This window comes from Ranitomeya variabilis, chromosome 1, assembly GCF_051348905.1.
Source record: "Ranitomeya variabilis isolate aRanVar5 chromosome 1, aRanVar5.hap1, whole genome shotgun sequence".
NCBI classification, from domain to species: Eukaryota; Metazoa; Chordata; class Amphibia; order Anura; family Dendrobatidae; genus Ranitomeya; species Ranitomeya variabilis.
This window is the reverse complement of record NC_135232.1, coordinates 781,324,311-781,350,680: the sequence shown is the minus strand read 5'-3', so window position 1 is coordinate 781,350,680 and position 26,370 is coordinate 781,324,311. Positions and strand designations below refer to the sequence as shown.

Sequence of the window (26,370 nt, the reverse complement as noted above, 5' to 3'; positions counted from 1 at the left end):
ACGACCTACAAAACTGTCACACTAGTAATCCAATTCAGTTAACACCATAAAAAAAAATTAATAAAAAAAGGCGAAAAAAACTATCCTTTTTCATCATACCTCCGAAGAAAAGGAGACTAACGCGATAAAAAAATCAAATGGAAATCAAAATGGAATAGCTGAAAACGACATCTTGTTCCGCAAAAAACTAGCCACCATATAGCTCCATGAACGAAAAATGAAAAAAAACTAAAGTATTTTTGGGACTATAAGACGCACCTAGGTTTTAGAGGAGGAGAATGGAAAAAAATAGAAAATTGAAATAGAAAAAAAAAACAGAAAATTGAAGCAAAAATATTGAAATTGAAAATAGAAAAAAATAGAAAATTGAGGCAAAAATGTGGTCAATTCTGTACTAATATCCCCCATCCTGGTATATATATACTGTATATGTCCCCAATCTAGATATACATGGCCTCCTCATCACCATCCTGGTATACATGGTCCCCTCATCCCTATTCTGGTATGTATGGTCCCCTCATCCCTATCCTGATATGCACGGCCCCCTCATCCCTACCAAGACTCCATGGGAGTGGAGAGCAGTGAATACTCGTTCACTTTAGTAGCTGGCACACTTGGTAGCCCAGCCACTACAGGAAGCCTGCAGCTGACAGCTGTTCCCTATTAAAGAGAAATTAATATTCACTGCTCTGCACGCCCATAGTCCCTCCCACCTCTCAGTGCTGGCTTAAGTGCATAGAGGTGGGAGGGTTTACGGGCATGGGGAGCAGTGAATATTCATTTCTCTTTAACAGCGGGCACAGGGGTTAGCTGCAGCAGCAGGCTCCTGCCTCCTATGACCTGCTGCTCCGCTGCTGATGTTTCCCAAGCTGCCCACCCACAGATACAGCAGGTACATCCGGACTATAAGACGCACCCCACATTTTCCTCCAAATTTTTTGGAGTAAAAAGGTGCGTCTTATAGTCTGAAAAATACAGCATGCCTCTCAGAATAAAGCAATGCAAAAATAATTATTTTTTCTATAAAAATTATTGTGTAAGAGCAGCAAAACAAAAACAAAAAATTGTATACCATAAATGTGGTATCACAGTAATCGTACTGAGCAGAAGAATAACGTTGCCTTATCAATTTTACCACATGGTAAATGGCATAAAAAATAAATAAATAAAAGAATTCCTGGATTTTTTTTCATTCTGCCTCCCAAAAATCGAATTAGAAAGCAATAAAAAAAAAGTTATGTGCTCAAAAATACCAGTAAAAACGTAACCTCATCCCACAAAAAGCAAGCCCTCACATGACTTTGTTGGCAAAAATATAGAAAAATTATAGCTCTCAAAATACGGTGAAAAAAAACCTTTTTTTTTCAATAAAAAGCGTCTTTTAGTGAGTGACAGCAGCCAAACATAAAAACCCAATATAAATCTGGTATCACAGTAATCGTACTGACCCGAAGAATAAAGCCGCCTAATCACTTATCGCCTAGTCACTTATACCACACGAGGAACGACGTAAAAAATATATAAAACCAATTCTACACCTGCTGTTGATTTGTTCATTCTGCCTCCCAAATATTGCAGTAAAGCTTAGCTCACATTTATCCTGCGCTATAGACTGAGCACTTATACTGTGCATTCTGTGTAAATCTCTTAAATACGTAATTCAGATAGAACCCCCGGCAAAAGATTCCCTATAATGAGGCACATGTAGGCACTGTGTATGCTATCTGTCCTATGATTTGGTGATGTCTGTCTTTTTAACCGTACATAAAAGCATGGTCCGCTACAGTTTGTGCACCTTTCAACTTTAATAAGAAGGACACCACTGAACAGAGTCCAGAGTGAGTCCAGAGTAACTCTGCTGCCTCATTATAGTGAATAAATCCCTGGGGGGTTTCATCTGAATCATGTCACTCAGAGATTTAGATGCATACACCAGATGTAAGTGCTCAGCGTAGAGCAAAGTATAAATATGATCCCAAACTTTACGTAAAATGTTCCCAATAAAAGCTGCAACTTAATCCACAAAAAAGCAAGTCACAGTCAGGTCTGTTATCTGTTAACAGAAATATAGGGGGCTACTACATTACTGATAACACAAAGGCTCTGAAAAAGCAATATGGCTCCTCGACTTCAAAATAAATCCAGCGAATTCTGCGCTCCTAAATCCAAATACCCCTCTCCCTTTCTAAGCCCTGCGCCGTTCACATATTTGGTATTTCTGTAGCGATGAGAACCCACCTAATTTAGTCTCCATGTCTCCAGAAGCATGAGCTGGGCACAATGTATGGGAACTACATTGGCAGATTTGCAATTTTCACTCTTTCACTGCTGCTTGTTTGTGGAAAACACACATGGAGTCAAAATTGTTACACTTGTAGTAAATTCCCAGCAGGGTATAATTTCCAAAATGAAGTCACTTGAAGGGGAATTCTGCTCTTCTGCTACTTAGGGTCTCTGTATACTCACACCTCCGTCTCCAAGACTTCTCTCGTGCTGCGCCAGCTCTCTGGAATGCACTTCCCCAGACGATCAGACTGATACCTAGCCCCGACCTATTCAAGCGCGCTCTAAAAACCCATCTCTTCAAACAAGCCTACCACATCAACTACTCAGTAAACTAACTTTGCCCTGTTCCCTCCTTCCAAATATTATTCTAAATCTGCACCCTACTATTCATCTGTCTCCACACCCTCCATGCACATGATAACTGCACTTGATACTTGACTATTGCACTTAAACACACGGGCTGATGACCGGATCATGCAGCTTTATATGAAAATCCCTATTTACTATAATTGCCAGACCTGAAATAACAAGCACTTTTCACCTATTGTGTCCCCCCCATTTCCTTGTAGATTGTAAGCTTGCGAGCAGGGACCTCACTCCTAATGTCACTGTTTAAATTGTCTTAACTTGTATTGAATTTGTCTGTATAAGTCCCCGCTTAATTGTAAAGTGCTGCGGAATATGTTGGCGCTATATAAATAAAAATTATTATTATTATATGGAGTCCGCAAACTATGCTACCATAATTTGTTCTCCAAGAGTTAAATAGTGTTCCATCTCACTGGAGACTCACCATATGACTAAGTAGTACTGTACAGCCACATATGGGGTATTGCCAGATTACGCAGAAATTGTGTGACAAATTTTGGTGCCATTTTTACCCATTTCCCAGTGTGAAGATGTAAAATCTGGGGCTAAAACAATTTTTTTGTGGTAAAAATGTAATTATTTTTTCTTAACTGCCCAATGGTATCAAATTCTGTGACCCACCGATGGTGTCAATATGATCACTGCATCCCTAGAGGAGTTCATTGAGAGGTGCAGTTTGTAAAATGTGGTCACTTATGGAGGGAGGTTTCGGTTGTTCTGGCACCTCTGCACAGTCTCCGCTATTGTGACATGGCACCCTCAAACCATTCCAGCAAAATCTGAATTCTACTTCCGTTCTGAGCTTTCCACTTTTCTGAAAAGTAGTTTTTGACCACATATGGTGTATACTGTCCTCATACACTTTAGCGCGGTGTGTAATGAGGCATGTAGCTAAACCCCCTGTCTTCTTTAAGAAAATAGGCTGTAAAATTGTAACCGTCTTTTATTGATAGTAGATGTGACAGGAAAGGGTGAAACTATAAGATGCAATAACAGGAGCATTTCAGAGTATATAACTGTACAATGCATAGAATATAGATAGTCTGCAATATACAGTAACATGAGGTAATATAAGCTGATGATTACCTATTAATACACTTACTGATAGACACAAGGCTGTAACACATAGTGACTTAGTGCTTAGACAGGCTGTTTACAAGGAATATGACAGAAAACGAATGGTGTGGTTTCTCCTCAAAGCATACAGGAACAATTGCTGCTGTTCCTTCCACAGTGTCATAATAAGACCACAATGCAACAAGAACAATCCCAAAATGCCCTAGGAACTTCCATAATACATTGCAAACTAAACTAGAATGTATACATCAAACCGCCAGCAGATGGTGCTGTTACCTTACAATACAAAAATATAGGAAGTATTAACCCCTTTACCCCCAAGGGTGGTTTGCACGTTATGGACAGGGCCAATTTTTACAATTCTGACCACTGTCCCTTTATGAGGTTATAACTCTGGAACGCTTCAACGGATCCCGGTGATTCTGACAATGTTTTCTCGTGACATATTGTACTTCATGATAGTGGTAACATTTCTTTGATATTACCTGCGTTTATTTGTGAAAAAAACGGAAATTTGGCGAAAATTTTGAAAATTTCGCAATTTTCCAACTTTGAATTTTTATGCAATTAAATCACAGAGATATGTCACACAAAATACTTAATAAATAACATTTCCCACATGTCTACTTTACATCAGCACAATTTTGGAACCAAATTTTTTTTTTGTTAGGGAGTTATAAGGGTTAAAAGTTGACCAGCAATTTCTCATTTTTACAACACCATTTTTTTTTAGGGACCACATCTCATTTGAAGTCATTTTGAGGGGTCTATATGATAGAAAATACCCAAGTGTGACACCATTCTAAAAACTGCACCCCTCAAGGTGCTCAAAACCACATTCAAGAAGTTTATTAACCCTTCAGGTGTTTCACAGGAATTTTTGGAATGTTTAAATAAAAATGAACATTTAACTTTTTTTCACAAAAAATTTACTTCAGCTCCAATTTGTTTTATTTTACCAAGGATAACAGGAGAAAATGGACCCCAAATGTTGTTGTACAATTTGTCCTGAGTACGCCGATACCCCATATGTGGGGGTAAATCACTGTTTGGGCGCATGGCAGAGCTCAGAAGGGAAGGAGCGCCATTTGACTTTTCAATGCAAAATTGACTGGAGTTGAGATGGGACGCCATGTTGCGTTTGGAGAGCCACTGATGTGCCTAAACATTGAAACCCCCCACAAGTGACACCATTTTGGAAAGTAGACCCCCTAAGGAACTTATCTAGAGGTGTGGTGAGCACTTTGACCCACCAAGTGCTTCACAGAAGTTTATAATGCAGAACCGTAAAAATAAAAAAATCATTTCTTTTCACAAAAATTATCTTTTCGCCCCCAATTTTTTATTTTCCCAAGGGTAAGAGAAGAAATTGGACCCCAAAAGTTGTTGTACAATTTGTCCTGAGTATGCTGATACCCCAAATGTGGGGGTAAACCACTGTTTGGGCGCATGGGAGTGCTTGGAAGGGAAGGAGTGCCATTTGACTTTTCAATGCAAAATTGACTGGAATTGAGATGGGACGCCATGTTGCGTTTGGAGAGCCCCTGATGTGCCTAAACATTGAAACCCCCCACAAGTGACACCATTTTGGAAAGTAGACCCCCTAAGGATCTTATCTAGATGTGTGGTGAGCATTTTGACCCACCAAGGGCTTCACAGAAGTTTATAATACAGAGCAGTAAAAATAAAACAAACATTTTTTCCCACAAAAATTATTTTTTAGCCCCCAGTTTTGTATTTTTCCGAGGGTAACAGGACACAGAGAACTGCTGTATGTAAAAGCTCATGTTAAAATCGCATTGCAATCGGATGTAAATCGAATGCTAGGTGTGAAAAATTGGATTGTACTCGCATGACACTTACATTACACTCGTGCGACTCTCCGCAGGGAGACTCGGACCGATTTTTCATATGTTTAGTGTGACTCCGACCTAAGGGGAAAATCCACACAGAAAACTCAGCCTACCCACAAGAAAAACTGACATGCCGCGGATTTGAACAACACAGCACAGGTCAGTTTACGCAGTGTTAAAAAGCAGTGGGCAGATTTCTATAAATCCCATCCACTTTGCTAGAACTGTAAGATGCTGCATTTGTGACGCAGCGAAAACATGCAGTGTCAAAAACGCGCCAAAAGCTCATTGTGGGAATGTACCCGAAAACCTAGCCTAAAAAATACATAAGGCCTCACATCTACACCAAAAATGCATCAAATAACAGGGAAGAGGCATAACATATGCAGCAAAGATGCAATCACCAGAGACTGTTATTATTTTGGGTCAGACATCTACAGAAAACAAAATACACAGTATTTACACTATGTGTGAACACGGCCTATGAACGAATGAAAAAAAAATCCAGGGGGTCCCAATTAGAGAAGAGCAGATGACATCACGCCAGCTCTGGCCAATCAAAAGCCGCGCCGGAGACGCCAGAAGGTTAGAGATTTGCGGCCTCCTGTCCAGCTGCCTGGTACCAGTGACCTGCACCCTGGAGGAGTCCCACGAAGTGATCCACTCATCTCTAGTCCCAACTGTCTCGGAAACAGCGGTCACTCTCAGATTTGATTCTACACCGTGCAGTCTTGGGTGCCTTCTGACTGTCCCTCCCTGCCAGCGCCCCTCTGACATCGCATTACAATAATGTCATCTCTCATTTGCTTTTTATACAAAATAAACATCACAAAACAACAAATAACACAAATTTGTGTCCCCGTAATCGTAACGCCCCGCACAACACAGCAATCAGATTATTTATGGGGAACGGTAAATGATGTAAACAATTGGCATCATTGATATTTTTCTCTATTAAACCCAATAATAAAATTAAACAAAGTATAACACTAAGGCTGGGGTCACACTTGCGAGTCTCTCGCCTCAATACCCGGCACTTGGGACTGGAGCGTTCAGCTACATGGAGATACATGCAGCCGCACGCTCCAGTCCGAGTGCCAGCGGCAGTGCCGGGTATTGAGGCGATAGACTCGCGAGTGTGACCCCGGCCTAAGGGTATGTTCCCACAGTCAGTAAACGCTGCAAACTGGGCGCTGTGTACATCCGCAGCGTCCAGATGTTACAGCATAGTTGATGGGATTTCAAGAAATGCCATGTCCACTATGCGTGCACCGGCGCCCGCAGCTTCCCTTCGAGACCAACACGCGGCGCGTCTTTCTAGACCACAGCATGTCAATTTATCATGCGGAGATGCTCAGTCTCCGCATGATAAATATCACAGTCCTATGTATAGGACGCAGTTATTCCGCACAGTTGAATGAACACATGCGGAATCACCGTGCATACAAAGGCTGGCAGCGCTTAGGACAGAGCGGACATGTGCTGCGTCCAAAGCGCTAATACTGACCGTGGGAACATAACACTAAGGCCGTGTTCACAGGTAGTGAAAATGCTGTATTTTGTGGATGATTTCTGCAGGTGTCCGCACCGCACAGTAACAATCTTCTCTGATTATTGCACGTTTGCTGCGTTTCCCCCCATATTTTGTGTTTTCAGTGCAGATGTGAATCCGCGTTTTATAATAGTACAGACAAGCTTTAATTTTCCACTTCAAAATGTAACTGTGTTTAGTTTTTTTTCAGGCTCCACGTGGTGGAAGCCAATAGACAACAGCACCAAAACCAGAGCATTCAGCAGTGTGCTTAGACACTCCGACTGCGGAGATTCCATGGAACCACATCGCTATGTTCGCATGTAGTGTAAATGCTATGTAGTTTATTTTTTTTTTTGCACAGAAATTTCGCTACGTTTCACTGTCCAAGTGGATGTGATTTCATGAAAACCGCGCCCAATGAAGATGCGGCTGGACTGTGCCGTGCTTTTTCCTCTGAAGCCTAAAAACAAGTAAAAAACTGCAGTTACTTTTTTAAATGCGGAATCAAAACTTCTCTGCATTATAAATAAAACACATTAGAAAAGAGTCTTCATGTGTGCACCAAAAACGCATCAAATAATGGGGCACAAAAACGCAGCAATAATCAGAGAAGATTGTTATTGAGTAGCTTGGTGCGGACATCTGCAGAAAACAAAAGCACAGTATTTCTGCACCGTGTGATCATGTCATGCCGTGAAGACCTGGTAAATGGGCAGGATCGGGGTCTGTCCTCCAGGCCAGGACTCCGGTAGTTAGGAAATAAAAGCTGCTCTGGATTTTGTGTCTCCAGCCTTGTGTAAAAACTATGGCAAAGCAGTGCAAGGGCAGCCATTGCTGGTGCCGGAAGCGTCACACGCACTGCAGTCAGCGCACAGCCTCGGAGCGCCTCTGTCCTACTGCGCGTGCGCGCGAGCGCTTCCCTTATGACTACTAGTAACGCGTCGCTCCCCCTAGCGTTCCCGCAACGCAATAACAGGAAGGCGCCGGAAGTGACGTACACGCAGGAGACGGCGCACAAATGTGACGTCATTATTGTGAGCCCAGGCCTACGTTGCCGCAGCTGTAAGGACTGTTCCATCTGTTGATTTCGCCAGGAAACGTTTCAAGATGTCTATCGAGATTGAGTCGTCCGAGTAAGTATGACGTTGCCGCCTGCACATGAGTGCGCTGCCGCCTCTCACCTGTGAGCACGAGGTGCCGCCATTGGCGCCTCACGACCACTGATCGATACTACAGAGCCCCGCACTGCAGCCTCTGCAGACTGGTGGCACGGAGACAAATGCTTCAGCTGAAGAGCAGATTTCTCTTCCAGTGACGGCCTGGCCGGCACCATTACCGCTCCTGGAGAGCTGCACTGCACAGCTGCCTGGTGCTGCCACCATCATCCAGGAGGCTTTCCAGCTGTGCACTGCATTGCACTCTTATAACATGTAGGCTAGGCCTTAAAGGGCTTGTCCCTCTCAGAAAATCCCAGTCACCGGGCCCTTTAAAACAAACCTGCGCTGTACTCACCGTTTCCAGCTGTGTCTCCGCCGCTCCCGGTATCTGATATTGGCTGCAGTGCTGACGTCATGGCGGCCGCAGCCAATGTCAGGAGCAGAGACTCGGACCTGGGGAGGGTGAGTAAAGACAGTTGTGTGTGTGTGTGTGTGTATATATATATATATATATCTGCAGAGAGGGGTTTTCTGAAAGGGGCCATCCCTGTGAGGGGGTTGCTCAAGACCTAACCATTGATATGTGTATAACATCATCGCTTATTTCGAGGCACTGCCGGAGGAGTTTTCAGCTTTGTTGTAGTGCCGGGTGGTGGACTCCCCGCATCTCATATTGAGGACCTGTCAGAAGGAGAAGTTATCAATTATTAGGTGTTCCACAAACATTTCAAGGGTATGCTTCAGGCAAAGATCATATTCTACGTTGTATGTAGTGCAGGGTATGACATGGAGTTCACTTTTTGGAGTTGCGTAGTGTGCACCGTCTCACAACCTTACATAATACATGGTATAATTTTACAAGACTTCACGTGTAACTACTGGAGGTTATTTGTCAGCAGCAAGGTGTATGAGCGCCAGTATCTCCCCTTGTTGTGTGCACTCACACTTTATTCTTTTATTCTGCAAAGGTGGTAATTGGTGATGAGGCAACACACTTGGATAAGGTGTTATCGGAATATGCTCATGTGCTAACCGAGTGTCTTCGGCGTAATCGAGTAATAAGTTTGAGTCCCGCGGCTGCATATCTCATGGCTGTTCGACAGCCGCAACACATGCAGGGATTGCCTGTTAGACAGCCGTGAGACATGCAGCCACAGGGACTCGAACATATTTTTCAAGCACGCCAAAGATGCTCGGACAGCACCCAAGCATGCTTAGATAACAGCACGCTCGCTCATCACTAGTGGTAATGCATCTTTGTTTCCTTAGTGTCATCCGTCTGATAATGCAATATCTGAAAGAGAACAGCTTGCACCGGACATTGGCAACGTTACAAGAGGAGACTACAGTGTCATTAAACACAGTGGATAGTATAGAGAGCTTTGTGGCGGACATTAACAGTGGGCATTGGGATACAGTGTTGCAGGCTATCCAGTCACTTAAACTGCCGGACAAGACACTTATCGACCTATATGAACAGGTAAGGAGGTTTTTCTTTGTATGGGATGTATTTTCCATCTCAAATAATTTTTACTGGAAATAATAAAACGTCTCATGCAGACGTATTTGGCACTAGACTGCTGAGTCCATTGACCGACTGCACTACTCTCCAATAAATCAAGTGACAATTGGTGAACAGCAAAGCAGAATTATTATACTGTACAAGAAGCTGAATCATTTACAAAAAAGTTTGTTGTCCCCATATACTGAGTAGTCCAGTAAGTGCTCGGTGTTTAGGGTGTGCTCTCATCGCTAGCACCGCACTCTTGCTTGCTGTGTATTGCTGTGTATCCCTTACCTTTCATTCTCACATCGCAGGTTGTTCTGGAATTGATTGAGCTCCGCGAGCTGGGTGCTGCCAGATCTCTTCTGAGACAGACTGACCCCATGATCATGCTGAAGCAGACCCAGCCTGAAAGATACATACATCTTGAAAACCTCTTGGCTAGATCTTATTTTGATCCCCGTGAGGTAAGATTCATATTGTTGTATTATAAAATTAGTGCCTTATATTTTGTAAGGAATAGTTAACTGCACAGATTATGTCTAGTCCAGCTGTGGCTTAAGCAGAAAAAAAGTCAGCAAGCCCTCTGTGGTAGTCTTGTTAAAAAAAAAATAACTATATTTTGTGTTGTCATTTTCTGAGACTTGTAACTTTATTTTTCCATCCATGAAGCAAGATTTGTCCTTGTTTTTTTATATGCTTGACTGACATTTTATTGATACCATTTTTGAGGTACATGCAACATTTTGATTGCTGTTTACCGTATTTTTGGAGGCCCATGCGAGGAATAAAATGTTGCATTTTTCTCCTTTTAATTTTTTTTAAATTACCGTATGTTTGTTTGCAATTACTACATTTTTTAATGAGCAAAAAGGATGTAATTCAAATCTTTAGTTTTTTGCTTTACATCTCTTTTAAACCTACATATATTATTATTTAATTTATTTTTTCACTTTATATTTTTTAGTCCCTCTTAGGGAACTTAAACATGCAGTTGTTCGAACAATTATACTTCATACTACAGAATTGAAGTATATAGCGAAGTTGTGGTTCTCCTAATGCAAAGTCGCCTGTGGAGCTTTACAGAAGGACCAAAGTGGCAGTGATGGGGATATTCTGCGGGCCCCCGCCTCCTATGGTAACCCACGAGCTTTCTGTGATCACAGATGGGAAGAGATTTACAGCGGCATTTAGAGGGGTATTCCCATCTCCAAGATCCTCTCCCAATAAGTAGTAGGCATAATAATATTAGCAAATGCCTCCAATTAAAAATGTAGTATATTTCTGATTCTTGTCGCTTACTCCTTGTGCAGGCGTTGCAGTAGCTTAGGCTACGACCACTCGTACAGTGACTGCTGTTGGTGGTCGTAACCATGCATACAAAAGCTACTGCAAACGCTGCACATTAGGTAAGCGACATAGCTAATCAAAAGAACTATACTACAATTCTAGTTTGTGGTCTTTGTTAACCCCTTCCCGACCCATGACGCCTATGCGGCGTCATGGAATGATCGCATCCCTGCAGATCGGGTGAAAGGGTTAATTCCTATTTTACCCGATCTGCAGGGAGAGGGGGAGTTGTACTTCAGCCTAGGGGGGGTGGCTTTGCCCCCACGTGGCTACGATCGCTCTGATTGGCTGTTGCACTTTCAACAGCCAATCAGAGCAATTTGCAATATTTCACCTATGAAAATGGTGAAATATTGCAATCCAGCCATGGCCGATGCTGCAATAGCATCTGCCATGGCTGGAAATCATGTACTGGCCCCCCCCACCGCCCCCGATCTCCTCCCCAGTCGTCCGTTCTGTCAGGTACCCCCCTCCGTCCCCCTGTTCGCTCCCCCGTGCTCCTGTCCGCTCCCCCGTGCTCCTGTCCGATCCCCCCCCCTGTGCTCCGATCCACCCCCCCACCACCCCCTCATACTTACCGAGCCTCCCGGTGTCCGGCCGTGTCCTCGCTGGGCGCCGCCATCTTGGAAAATGGCGGGCGCATGCTCAGTACGCCCGCCGAATCTGCAGGCTGGCAGATTCGTTACAGGTACATTTTGATCGCTGTGGTAGGTTCTACCACAGCGATCAAAATAAAAAAATAATAAATAAACCCCCCCCTTTATCACCCCCATAGGTAGGGACAATAATAAAATAAAGAAAATATTTTTTTTTCTTTTACCACTAGGGTTAGGGTTAGAACTAGGGTTAGAACTAGGGGTAGGGTTAGGGGTAGGGGTAGGGTTAGGGTTACGGGTAGGGTTAGGGGTAGGGTTATGGCATGTGCACACAGAGCGGATCGGCCGCGGATCCGCAGCGGATCGGCCGCGGATCCGCAGCGGATCGGCCGCGGATCGCAGCGGATCGGCCGCGGATCCGCAGCGGATCCGCAGCGGATTGGCCGCGGATCTGCAGCGGATTGGCCGCGGATCGGTAGCGGATTGGCCGCGGATCTGCAGCGGATTGGCCGCTGCGAATTCGAAGCAGTTTTCCATCAGGTTTACAGTACCATGTACACCTAAGGAAAACCAAATCTGCTGTGCCCATGGTGCGGAAAATTCCGTGCAGAAACGCTGCATTGTATTTTCCGCAGCATGTCAATTCTTTGTGCGGATTCCGCAGCGGTTTACACCTGTTCCTCAATAGGAATCCGCAGGTGAAATCCGCACAAAAAAACACTGGAAATCTGCTGTAAATCCGCAGGCAAAACGCAGTGCCTTTTACCTGCAGATTTTTCAAAAATCGTGCGGAAAAATCTCACACGAATCCGCAACGTGGGCACATACCCTTAGGGTTAGGGTTGGAATTAGGGCTAGGGTTGGAAATAGGGTTAAGAATAGGCTTGTGGTTAGGGTTACGGATAGGGTTAGGGGTGTGTTGGGGTTACAGTTGTGGTTAGGGTTGGGATTAGGGTTACGGTTGGGATTAGGGTTAGGATTAGGGTTGGAATTAGGGTTACGGTTGTGTTGCGGTTAGGGTTGTGGTTAGGGGTGTGTTGGGGTTAGGGTTGTGATTAGGGTTATGGCTACAGTTGGGATTAGGATTAGGGGTGTGTTGGGGTTAGTGTTGAAGTTAGAATTGAGGGGTTTCCACTGTTTTAGGCACATCAGGGGTCTCCAAACGCAACATGGCGCCACCATTGATTCCAGCCAATCTTGCGTTCAAAAAGTCAAATGGTGCTCCCGCCCTTCCAAGCCCCGACGTGCGCCCAAACAGTGGTTTACCCCCACATTTGGGGTACCAGCGTACTCAGGACAAACTGGGCAACAACTGTTGGGTCCAATTTCTCCTGTTACCCTTGCAAAAATAAAAAATTACTTGCTAAAACATAATTTTTGAGGAAAGAACAATTATTTTTTATTTTCACGGCTCTGCGTTATAAACTTCTGTGAAGCACTTGGGGGTTGAAAGTGCTCACCACACATCTAGATAAGTTCCTTCGGGGGTCTAGTTTCCAAAATGGGGTCACTTGTGGGGTGTTTCTACTGTTTAGGCACATCAGGGGCTCTGCAAATGCAATGTGACGCCCGCAGACCATTCCATCAAAGTCTGCATTTCAAATGTCACTACTTCCCTTCCGAGCCCTGACGTGTGCCCAAACAGTGGTTTACCCCCACATATGGGGTATCAGCGTACTCACAACAAACTGGGCAACAAATATTGGGGTCCAAATTCTCCTGTTACCCTTGTGAAAATAAAAAATTGCTTGCTAAAACATCTTTTTTGAGGAAAGAAAAATGATTTTTTATTTTCACGGCTCTGCGTTGTAAACTTCTGTGAAGCACTTGGGGGTTGAACGTGCTCACCACACATCTAGATAAGTTCCTTGGGGGGTCTAGTTTCCAAAATGGGGTCACTTGTGGGGGGTTTCTACTGTTTAGGCATATCAGGGGCTCTGCAAACATAACATGATGCCCGCAGACCATTCCATCAAAGTCTGCATTCCAAAACGTCACTACTTCCCTTCCGAGCCCCGGCATGTACCCAAACAGTGGTTTACCCCCACATATGGGGTATCAGCGTACTCAGGAGAAACTGGACAACAACTTTTGGGGTCCAATTTCTCCTGTTACTCTTGCAAAAATAAAAAGTTCTGGGCTAAAAAAATATTTTTGAGGAAAGGAAACACATTTATTATTTTCACGGCTCTGCGTTATAAACTTCTGTGAAGCACTTGGGGGTTCAAAGTGCTCACCACACATCTAGATAAGTTCCCTTGGGGGTCTAGTTTCCAAAATGGAGTCACTTGTGGGGAGTTCCTACTGTTTAGGCACATCAGGGGCTCTGCAAACGCAACCTGATGCCCGCAGAGCATTCCATCAAAGTCTGCATTTCAAAACGTCACTACTTCCCTTCCGAACCCCGACGTGTGCCAAAACAGTGGTTTACCCCCACATATGGGGTATCAGCGTACTCAGGAGAAACTGGACAACAACTTTTGGGGTCCAATTTCTCCTGTTACTCTTGCAAAAATAAAAAAATTCTGGGCTAAAAAATATTTTTGAGGAAAGGAAACACATTTTTTATTTTCACGGCTCTGCGTTATAAACTTCTGTGAAGCACTTGGGGGTTCAAAGTGCTCACTACACATCTAGATAAGTTCCCTTGGGGGTCTAGTTTCCAAAATGGAGTCAATTGTGGGGAGTTCCTACTGTTTAGGCACATCAGGGGCTCTGCAAACGCAACCTGACGCCCGCAGAGCATTCCATCAAAGTCTGCATTTCAAAACGTCACTACTTCCCTTCCGAACCCCGACGTGTGCCAAAACAGTGGTTTACCCCCACATATGGGGTATCATCGTACTCAGGAGAAACTGGAAAACAACTTTTGGGGTCCAATTTCTCCTATTACCCTTGGGAAAATAAAAAATTGTGGGCTAAAAAATCATTTTTGAGAAAAGAAAAATTATTTTTTATTTTCATGGCTCTGCGTTATAAACTTCCGTGAAGCACCTGGGGGTTATAAGTGTTTACTATGCATCTAGATAAGTTCCTTGGGGGGTCTACTTTCCAAAATGGGGTCACTTGTGGAGGAGCTCCAATGTTTAGGCACACAGGGGCTTTCCAAACGCGACATGGTGTCCGCTAACGATGGAGATAATTTTTCATTCAAAAAGTCAAATGGCGCTCCTTCCCTTCCGAGCCTTACCATGTGCCCAAACAGTGGTTTACCCCCACATGTGAGGTATTGGTGTACTCAGGAGAAATTGCCCAACAAAATTTAGGATCCATTTTATCCTGTTGCCCATGTGAAAATGAAAAAATTGAGGCTAAAATAATTTTTTCGTGAAAAAAAAGTACTTTTTCATTTTTACGGATCAATTTGTGAAGCACCTGGGGGTTTAAAGTGCTCACTATGCTTCTAGATAAGTTCCTTGGGGGGGTCTAGTTTCCAAAATGGGGTCACTTGTGGGGGAGCTCCAATGTTTAGGCACACGGGGGCTCTCCAAACGCGACATGGTGTCCGCTAAAGATTGGAGCCAATTTTTCATTGAAAAAGTCAAATGGCGCTCCTTCCCTTCCGAGCCCTGTCGTGCGCCCAAACAGTGGTTTACCCCCACATATGAGGTATCAGCGTACTCAGGACAAATTGGACAACAACGTCCATGGTCCAGTTTCTCCTTTTACCCTTGGGAAAATAAAAAAATTTTCGCTAAAATATCATTTTTGTGACTAAAAAGTTAAATGTTCATTTTTTACTTCCATGTTGCTTCTGCTGCTGTGAAACACCTGAAGGGTTAATAAACTTCTTGAATGTGGTTTTGAGCACCTTGAGGGGTGCAGTTTTTAGAATGGTGTCACTTTTGGGTATTTTCAGCCATATAGAACCCTCAAACTGACTTCAAATGTGAGGTGATCCCTAAAAAAAAATGGTTTTGTAAATTTTGTTGTAAAAATGAGAAATCACTGGTCAAATTTTAACCCTTATAACTTCCTAGCAAAAAAAAAATGTGTTTCCAAAATTGTGCTGATGTAAAGTAGACATGTGGGAAATGTTATTTATTAACTATTTTGTGTCACATAACTCTCTGGTTTAACAGAATAAAAATTAAAAATGTGAAAATTGCGAAATTTTCAAAATTTTTGCCAAATTTCCATTTTTTTCACAAATAAACTCAGAAATTATCGACCTAAATTTACCACTAACATGAAGCCCAATATGTCACGAAAAAACAATCTCAGAATCGCTAGGATCCGTTGAAGCGTTCCTGAGTTATTACCTCATAAAGGGACACTGGTCAGAATTGCAAAAAACGGCAAGGTCATGAAGGGGTTAATAACATTATTATACCTACTACACATTAGGAAAGTATCTTTGAGATGGGAATACACCTTTAAATGCATAAACTGCTGTGATCGATGCAAGCTCTGGTTGCAGCAGATGCCAGTTATGTTACTCAGCCATCACCTGCTTGGTATGAAGTTGACTCAGGTGCTAAGCTGGATTCATACGTTTCTTAGTGACCTCTGATGAAAATATATGTAATAGATCGTTAGAGTTGACATTTTTCTAACTATATCAAATGAATAATAAAGACTTAAAGGGTGCTTTTATTTTTTGCCAAAAAACGTTGAATTTTGCTCTTGTGCATTTTCTAAATTTGGATGAATTATTCCTACAGGCATATCCAGATGGCAGCAGCAAAGAGAAAAGAAGAGCAGCTATAGCCCAAGCTCTTGCTGGTGAAGTGAGTGTGGTACCTCCATCTCGTCTCATGGCTTTGCTGGGACAGGTAAGCAAATAATAACTAGATGCAATTTTTTTCCCCATTCCTGCAATTGGACTATACATTGTACAGTGGGGAAAGTGGGTATTTGATCCACTGCTGATTACAGACCTCTCCATTCTTAGGTGGTGTGAAAAGTTGTAAAAACAGGATTTTTGGTTGCTTACCGTAAAATCTGTTTCTCGGAGCCTCCATTGGGGGACACAGGAACCATCGGTGTATGCTGCTGCCACTAGGAGGCTGACACTATGCACAAAAAAAAGTTAGCTCCTCCTCTGCAGTGTACACCCCACCGACTGGCATTATACACTTCAGTTAGTGAGAAAGCAGTAGGAGATAAATAACAAGGTTGAAAACCATAACCACAAACATGAGAACTGTAAATGTGAGAACAGTCATAGAACATAGTAATTGAACAACATGGGAGGGTGCTGTGTCCCCCAATGGAGGCTCCGAGAAACAGATTTTACGGTAAGCAACCAAAAATCCTGTTTTCTCTATCGCTTCTCATTGGGGGACACAGGAACCATGGGACGTCCAAAAGCAGTCCCTGGGGTGGGAAAAACAGACTTCCATCAGGTCAGAGGACTCACCACTGCCGCCTGCAAAATCCTTCTGCCTAGGCTGGAGTCCGCCGAAGCGTAGGTATGGACCTTGTAAAATTTGGCGAACGTGTGGATGGAAGACCAGGTTGCCGCTTTGCAAAGCTGTAGGGCGGAAGCCCTGTGGTGTTCCGCCCAGGAGGCGCCGACAGCCCGGTTAGAGTAAGCCTTTATCCTAGGAGGGGGCACTCTGTTCTTGACCCGGTAAGCCTGCAAAATTGCCGATCTGATCCAGCGAGCAATAGTCGCCTTGGAAGCCGGCAGGCCTCTGTGCGTGCCATCAGGAATGACGAAAAGAGAATCCGTCTTCCGGAAAGCGGACGTTCTATCCAGGTAGATCCTCACTGCCCTGACGAGGTCCAGCTTGTTCAACGATCGCTCCAGAGGATGAGTCGGAGCTGGACAAAAGGAAGGTAGAACAATGTCCTCGTTGAGGTGGAATGTGGAAACCACCTTAGGAAGAAAGGAAGGCGGAGGCCTGAGGACCACCTTGTCCTGGTGGATAACCAAAAAAGGAGGTCGGCAAGAGAGAGCCGCCAACTCGGAAACGCGGCGGATAGAAGTGATGGCCACAAGAAAGGCCACCTTCCAAGACAGAACTGATAGTGAAACCTCCCTGAGAAGCTCAAAGGGGGAAACCCTCAGAACGTCCAGTACCAGATTTAAATCCCATGAATCCACAGGGGCCCTGTACGGAGGGACAGCATGGGCCACTCCTTGAAGGAAGGTCTTAACCTGTGGCCGAGAAGATAGTCTTCTGAAAAAGGATGGAGAGCGCAGAAACCTGGCCCTTCAGGGAACTAAGAGCAAGGCCCGAATCCAAACCTGCCTGAAGGAAGGCCAAAATGGAAGGCAGGAAGAAGGACATAGGTGAAACGCAGTTGGACTCGCACCAACGCAAGTAAGCCTTCCAGGTACGATAGTAGATCCTGGAGGACGAAGGCTTCCTAGCCTGAATCATGGTGTGAATCACCCGGTCCGAAAGGCCCGACACTTTTAGAACTGCGGTCTCAACAGCCACGCCGTTAAACTGAGCGACCGAGAATTCGGGTGGCAGATCGAACCCTGAGACAGCTGATCAGGCCTGTCTGGAAGGCGCCAGGGGGCGTCCGCGAGAAGATTGACGATCTCCACGAACCAAGCTCTCCTGGGCCAATCCGGCGCGATCAGAATGACCGTCACCCCTTCTGCTTTGATCTTTTTCAGCAGTTTGGGAAGCAAGGGAAGGGGTGGGAACAGATAGGGCAGCACAAACTGTGACCAAGGAATGGCCAGAGCGTCGACGCCCACTGCAAGGGGATCGCGAGACCTGAAAACGAACCGAGGAACCTTCCTGTTCATTTGGGACGCCGTGAGGTCCACATCTGGAGTCCCCCATCGAAGACAAATCTGATGGAAAACATCCTGATGCAAGGATCATTCCCCTGCCGCGAGACCCTCGCGGCTGAGGAAGTCGGCAGCCCAATTGTCCACGCCGGGGATATGCACCGCGGATATCACCGGAACCGTTGCCTCTGCCCAGAGGAGGATCTTGGTACCTCGGCAAGGGCCAAGGAGCTCCGAGTCCCCCCCCCCCCCGATGGTTGACATAAGCCACAGCCGTGGCGTTGTCAGTCTGAATTCGGATTGGAAGGCCCCTGAGAATCCTTTGCCAGTGATGGAGGGACAGGAAAATGGCCGGATCTCGAGGACGTTGATCGGCAAAGTTGACTCCTGCGCTGACCAGCGGCCCTGTACAGTCAGGTGGCGTAACACCGCACCCCAGCCGAGCAGGCTGGCGTCCGTCGTCACCACTTGCCAGTGAACTGGAAGGAAGGACCTGCCCTGGGAGATGAGAGGTGACGTGAGCCACCAGTAGAGAGACCATTTGACCCGGGGAGAGAGTCGGATCGGGCGGTCCAGGGAGAAGACGGACCTGTTCCACTGAGACAGGATGGCTTGCTGAAGAGGTCGCGAGTGAAATTGGCCGAAGGGAATCGCTTCCATTGTTGCTACCATCCTCCCCAAAACCTTCATGGCCGATCGGAAGGAGGGAGACCGAGTGCCCTGGAGCAAGCGTACATCCCGACAAAGGATGGATCTCTTGTCTTCGGGAAGGAAGGCTTTGGACTGACGAGTGTCGAATAGCATGCCCAGAAAGACGATGCGCTGAGAAGGAATAAGGCAGGACTTCTTCCGGTTGACCAGCCACCCGAAGCGGGCTAGGGTGTCGAGAACGATGGACAGACTTTCGTGAGCCTGAGAAAAAGACGGAGCCTTGATCAGGATGTCGTCGAGGTATGGAAACAGAACCAGGCCTCTGACCCTCAAGATGGCTATCAGCGCCTCCATGATCTTCGTGAAGACCCTGGGAGTGGTTGCAAGACCGAACGGCAGGGCGACGAAAATGATCCTGGAGAACCGCAAAACGCAGGAATCGGTGATGTCCCGGAAATATCGGGACATGAAGGTAGGCGTCCTGAATATCTATGGAACACAGAAATTCCTGAGCTTCCATGGAAGCAATTACTGAACGGAGGGATTCCATCCTGAAGTGATTCAGACAAACTCTCCTGTTCAGCAATTTGAGAACCAGAATGGGACGAACCCTGACATCTTTTTTCGGTACCACAAAAAGGTTTGAATAGAAACCTGTGAACCGTTCTTTTTCTGGGACGGGAACGATCACCCCGGCTTTGAGGAGAGAAGCAATGGCTGCGAAGAAACCCAGAATTAGAGCGGTGTCTTTTGGCGGTCGGGATTCGAAGAAACGATCCCGGGGTCGAGAGATGAACTCTATTTTGTAGCCCGAGGATACAACTTCCCTGACCCAAGCGTCCTCTACTGAGGAGACCCATACGTCCCTGAAGAAGAGGAGACGGCCGCCCAGTCTGGAAAGTGGACTGGGGTCTTGCCGAGAGTCATGCCGAGGTGGATCTTCCAGTCCTGGACCTGGAGGATCTACCCTCGGAGTAGGGAGGACGCCAGGAAGGAGTGGGCCTGAAGGATACAGTCTTCTTCTCTTGGCGTGCCTGTGGCCTCTGTTGCTGCTGGGAGAAGGAGTTTGACGCCGCAAAGCGACGTAAAGGCCGAAAGGACCGAAATTGCCGTCTAGGAGGAGGGCGACGAGGTTTAGCCTGGGTAAGAAGAGAACTTGTACCTCCAATGATTTGGTCCAGCTTAGAACCAAAGACGTGAGCCTTGAAAAGGCAGGCTGGTAAGGGACTTTTTGAAGACAAGTCCGCCTGCCAGGCCTTAAGCCAAACGGTTCGGCGGATGGCAACAGCATTGCTGGTTGCCTGAGCCGCACAAGACGCGGCATCCAGAGAAGCGGAGACCAGGTATTCACCTGCGTGAGAAATCTGGTTGGCAAGTTCCGCCAGCTGTTCGGGTGGAGCCCCGTCCAGGATGCCTCGGCGGAGTTGTATGGCCCATTTGGATATGGATTTTGAAACCCAAGTGGAAGCAAAAGCTGGGCATAGAGCAGCTGCAGCCTCCTCAAAGGATGACTTCGCAAAGGATTCTATGACTCTATCGTTAGAATCCTTCAGAGATGCTCCGCCGGACAGTGGAAGCACCGTGTTGGTGGACAGCCTGGAAACTGCAGGGTCCACTGAGGGAGAAACAGTCCAATTGGCGGTAAGTTCTGGAGAAAAGGGATTTAAAACGCCAAGGCGTTTTCCCCTCTGAAAACGTCTGGTCGGATTCTCTTTCTCTGTTCATGATGTCCTCGAATTCAGGGTGAGGAGCGAAAAACTTGGAAGGTGGTTTAGCCCGTCTAAACGAAACCGCCTGATCTGCGGGTTCCGTAGAGGGATCCTTGATGCAACAGGTTTGGTTTATTGCTCCAATGAGATTCTGGACCATATCCCTCATGGTAGCGATTTGGTTAGAATCCAGCTCCGAAATATCCTCCGAGGGCGCATCAGAGAACGCCTCGCCTGACTCAGGGGAGGAGGATCGGGAGGACGCCGACCTCAGAGGAGGACCGTGTGGCGAGATGGAGCGAGAAGAGGACTCAGACCGTTGTTCCTGTCTGGACCTTTTGCGGCTTATCATGGAGGGCTCGGAAGGAGGCTCCTGCGACCCGCTGGCTACTGCGGGGGTCTGCAGAGGTAATCGATTCAGCACGGACACCAGAGTTTGAGACACCCGAGTTAGATCCGCTACCGATTGTGACAGAGAGGAGGCCCAGCTAGGGGTGGGGGTATCACTCACAAGCGGAGCCGCCGGGGGATCCTGGGCGGTGGGAACAATCGGTCTGACAGTGGGGAGGACTGACCTGAAGGAAGTTTGCAGTTACAGGACGAACATGCAAAGTATTTGACTAAGGCAGAAGAAGCGGAGGAAGAAGTAGGAGGACGACAGCAGCCTCCCTTAGAAGTAGACATTTTGAAGGGTCCCTGAAGAAAATGCCAGAGGGTTAGGGGACAGGGGGGCAGAGGGGAGTGTCAGTCTGCAGTGCAGAGCTACTCACGGCAGACGAAAAAACGGATTCCAGGTGGATATAGCTGTCTGGCTTGCGGGTGGACCTCCAGAGAGACCTTTAGGTGTGAGCTCCTGCTGCAGTCCGGGATGAACCGCAGATGGTGACCGCTGAAAGGGCGCAGGGACGCGATGTGTGGCGCCTAGCAGTGGCGTAGAGGAGACAGTCGTGGGCCCAGGAGCACCAAGATGGCGCCGGTGGGCGGGGAGTACAGAGATTGTCGGGCGGGAGAAAGCCCGCCTGATGAAAGCGGAAGTGGGCGGAGCCCGGCACCGGAAGTAGGCCCGGGCAGAAGCCGGGGCCTAAATTACAGGCCGGCGACCGCCGGAAGAGCCGCGGCACCAGAGCAGTGTGCCGCAGTTAGAAAAAACGGCGTGGCAGCCTGCCAAGGCTGTCACGCTGGAGAGGATGGAGCGGCCGCCGTGAAAACCCGCGGCGCCAGAGCAGTGTGCCGCAGGGAGAAGCAGCGCGGCAGCCTGTCAGGGCTGTCGCACTGGAGAGGGTCCGAGTGCGGCCGCCGGGGTAGGAAGCGGCGCGGCAGCCTGTAAAGGCCCCGCGCCGGAATAGAAGGCAGAGGGGCCGCAGAAGTTTGTCGGGTGGGAGAAAGCCTGCCTGCCGCATGGGAAGAAAGAAACGCGGCGGCCTGCAAAGGCCGCCGCGCAATACAGTAATCCCGGGCCGTGCTGCTGCAATCTGGGTGCAAGCGACGACCAGGTATTCTGGGAGCCCCTAGCAAGACCCCCCCCCCCCCCCCATTGAAAGATCTGGGATGGGGAAATACTCACCTCAAACCTCCCACGCCGATACTAGCCTGAAGAGGAATGAGATGTTCAGGGAGCTGATGGACGTCCTCGTCTCCTCCAACCGACAGGCTCTGGTGGGCGAGTGGGTGGGGGACGGAGCCAGGACCGGACTTCTGAGCACGCTTGTGTGCTAGGATCATGGTCCTGCTGAGGGATCTATGAGGATACGGGGTGGCAGTACACACAGTACTCAAAGTCCGTATTGTGGGACTACAGGTATGACTGATCACCCTGTATCCCTCCGGAAAACCTGAAAAGAAACGACGCACACTGAGGTAGATAAGGGTCTAATGAAAGACCCGTGTCCACCTCCTACTGACACTAAGCTAAACTGAAGTGTATAATGCCAGCTGGTGGGGTGTACACTGCAGAGGAGGAGCTAACTTTTTGTGCATAGTGTCAGCCTCCTAGTGCAGCAGCATACACCCATGGTTCCTGTGTCCCCCAATGAGGCGATAGAGAAATTGACATTGTATCAAATACTTAATTTCCCCACTGTACATCAACAAGTAATTGGACACATGATGGTCACATCTATGTCTTTCACCAGGAGAAGAAGAAAGGGTGTTATACCTCTGTTGTATGCAGTACTTTAGGCATACAGATGGCAAAGGAACTTTTATTTCACAAATTTTATTTTTCAGGCTTTAAAATGGCAGCAGCATCAGGGACTGTTACCTCCTGGAATGACCATTGATTTGTTCCGTGGTAAAGCGGCTGTGAAGGATGTAGAGGAAGAAAAGTTCCCTACACAATTGAGCAGACACATAAAGGTAAAGCAATTTATTCTTAATCTATTTCTGTGATGTGCAATTTCCCCACCATGTGTTATTAACCCTTTCACACACCCCCCAGCCTGTTTTACAAGGGTAACTGGAGAAAATGCACTAATTACGTTGTTGTGTCCTGAGTACGTCGATGCCCAATATTTGGAGAAAAACTACTGTTTGGGCGCATGGCAGGGCTTGAAAAGGATGGAGCGCAATTTGACTTTTTGAATGCAAAATTTTCTGGAATCATTAGCGGAAACTAGACGACTCAAGGAATTTTAATAAAAGCTCAAAAATAATTACACATATACACCTGTGCCACTAAATTCTCTAGGAAAGTGCAAATGCGTGCATATAAATGACTATAGATATATAAACATATGTGTGTAAACATGTATATACGTATATGTATACTCCAACAAATTAGCACGAGCGTATAATAGGGACTATAGTGACCAATCGGAAATGAGAAATATGAGAGAACCTGAAAAGCAATAATCAGTATATAGAGATCAAGAATAAAAAATATATAACTAAAAAACACATATGAAAAAGGAAGGGGGGTTGACAACCAGAATGAAGCGCTAGTCAAGGTGTGTACTCATGCTTGAACATCATTATTGAATATCGGAAGCAAAAAGACACAAGAGAATCAAGAAGATCAATTACACATATAGCCATTAAAAGGTATCAACCACTGAGGACTCTCAATTCTAAATATTTGTATGTAGTAATTCATATATAAAATGCAATAGCACTACAGTGCATAAATGCACAGGTGCCATGATCGGCGGCTTGATGTTTGGACATAGATGTGGTTCATGATATAAAGCTTATGCCAAATTGATCATATGCAGCAATTCATATATAAAGTTCTACAGTGCTTAAATGCATAGAAATCATGTTTGGCAGCCTAATTTTCTGACGTGAATATGATGCATGATGTAAGGCTGATCACAATTGCAAGAGAAACTGGGGGATGAGTAATAATGAAATATCTGGCTATATAATAATGATAAAAAATATATAATATACACATACCAAACTACCTACCTGGGTAGAGATGAGAGGACACACGATGAGGCGCCCACATTGATGCCTGTTTCACATCTGCCTTCATCAGGCAGACAGGGAGGAGGCATGCCAGCTCCTGCTGTCAGGTGCAGCTTAGGGTACCGTCACACAGTGCCATTTTCATCGCTACGACGGCACGATTCGTGACGTTCTAGCGATATCGTTACGATATCGTTGTGTCTGACACGCTACTGCGATCCGGATCCCCGCTGAGAATCGTACGTCGTAGCAGATCGTTTGAAACTTTCTTTCGTCGTCTAGTGTCCCGCTGTGGCGGCATGATTGCATCGTGTGACACAGGTTGTATACGATGTGCGCACAGTAACCAACGGCTTCTACATCGCAAATACGTCATGAAATTATCGCTCCAGCGCCGTGTATTGCAACGTGTGACCGCAGTCTACGACGCTGGAGCGATAATCATACGACGCTGCAACGTCCCGAATCGTGCCGTCGTAGCAATGAAAATGGCACTGTGTGACGGTACCCTTACAGGCCACTGTCCCTGAGCGACACCGCTCCCCCGGCCATCTTTTGGCTCCCTCTCTCTGATGCCTATCAGTGTTGCTGTCACTATTGACATTGGCATCAGAGATGTTAAACACCCACATTTGATCATGGTGACGCGATGCTGAAAACTACCGTACATATACGTTTTCACGAACGCCGCTACTGTAGCACCGTACATATACGGCACATATCGGGATGGAGTTAAAGTCCAATGTGTTTCTCATGAACTAAGTGTGTTACATCTCCAAGTCACTTGAACATTGAAAACCTCCAGCTGACAAAAGTGCATGTGAAAAACAGCATATACAGTGGTGCTTGAAAGGTTCTGAGCTCATCAGAATTTTCCATATTTCTGCATAAATGTGACCTAAAAATAATCAGATGTTCACACAAGTCCTAAAAGTAGGTAAAGAAAATAAAACAAGTCCAAACATAGTAAAAGAAAAAAGTTTTGTGTTTTTTTATTGAGGGAAATGATCCAGTGTCACATGTCTGTGAGTGGCAAAAGTATGTGAACCTTGGCTTTCAGTATCTGGTGTGATTACCTTTGGCAGCAATCACTGCATATAAACATTTCTGGTACATAATCAGTCCTGCACTTTGGCTTGGAGGAGTTCTAGCCCATTTCTCCTTACAAAACCGTTTCAGCTCTGTTATGTTGGTGGGGTTTCTCACTTAAACCATAAGGCCGGGGTCACACTTGCGAGTGCAGTGCCGGGTATTGAGGCGAGTTTCTCGCATTGCGCTCGCAAGTGTGACACCTGCCTAACAGAGGTTCACTACTCTTAGTACAAAGTGATTCAAAAAGGATGGTGAAAAATTCTAGCCTTGGTATACATAAGTGAGGGCACATAATACAAATTTATTACCATGAGAAGACCCATTATCTATCCAAGTGTTATCTACACACCACGGCTGTTCAGTGATTTCTATGGGTGAAACTGCAGATGTGTAGACAGTAGTCCACTTGTGTCCCAGCATATCCTTGGGTATGGATTTCACTGTTTCAGTGATCCGCTGTTTCCGATCGTTCAGATCCTCTGGCTGGCGGAGGAAGAGGTTAAATATACTGAGTCCTTGATGTATAGCCCCACAGAAAGAAGTCACAGGGTGATAAATCAGGCCATCTTGGAGGCCAGTGCAACATTAGTGAATTTCCCCAAAAAGACAGTGGAGTCCCTTATCCAAAGATATGAGGGGAAGCGTCTGGACACAAGTGGACTACCGCCCGGACATCTGCTATGCCACCAGTGGAAATCACTGAATATTGGTAACATAACGATAAAACTAGGATAATGTCTTCTGCTAATACATTTGTGTTCTGTTCTTTCACTTATGAGTACTGAGGCTAGCATTTTGCACCATCCTTTTTTTCTTATATGTTGTCTGAATTTTTTTTGTAGACACATTTTCCAGGACGTCCCTCCTGACAGCACCATGGAGGGAGTCATCCTCCTTCTTGCAGGGACGGGAAAAGCACACGAGAGGTTACATGGCCCCACCCCAAGTCCCTCAGTGTGTTTTCCTGTCCCTACACGGAGGAACGCACAAGAGGAGCACGGCTTACCTGCAGGGCTCAGGGGGATCGTGTGGCTCGTCCATATCCTTCCTCCTGTCAAGCGGCTCAGGGCCAAAATTCCCCGGTGGGGAG

General features: G+C 46.0%; 1 protein-coding gene across 1 annotated transcript in view; it reads left to right on the top strand.

Annotated features, from left to right (window-relative positions):
• Nucleotides 1-7,965: 7,965 nt before the first annotated feature.
• SMU1 (SMU1 DNA replication regulator and spliceosomal factor) overlaps nt 7,966-26,370 on the top strand; it is a 42,650-nt gene continuing 24,245 nt past the window's right edge. Inside the window, exons 1-5 of the mRNA XM_077272571.1 lie at nt 7,966-8,252; nt 9,546-9,756; nt 10,095-10,247; nt 16,391-16,501; nt 23,010-23,138. Coding sequence (XP_077128686.1) covers nt 8,227-8,252; nt 9,546-9,756; nt 10,095-10,247; nt 16,391-16,501; nt 23,010-23,138 — 630 coding nt within the window. The 5' untranslated portion in view covers nt 7,966-8,226. The remainder of the gene's footprint in view (nt 8,253-9,545; nt 9,757-10,094; nt 10,248-16,390; nt 16,502-23,009; nt 23,139-26,370) is intronic.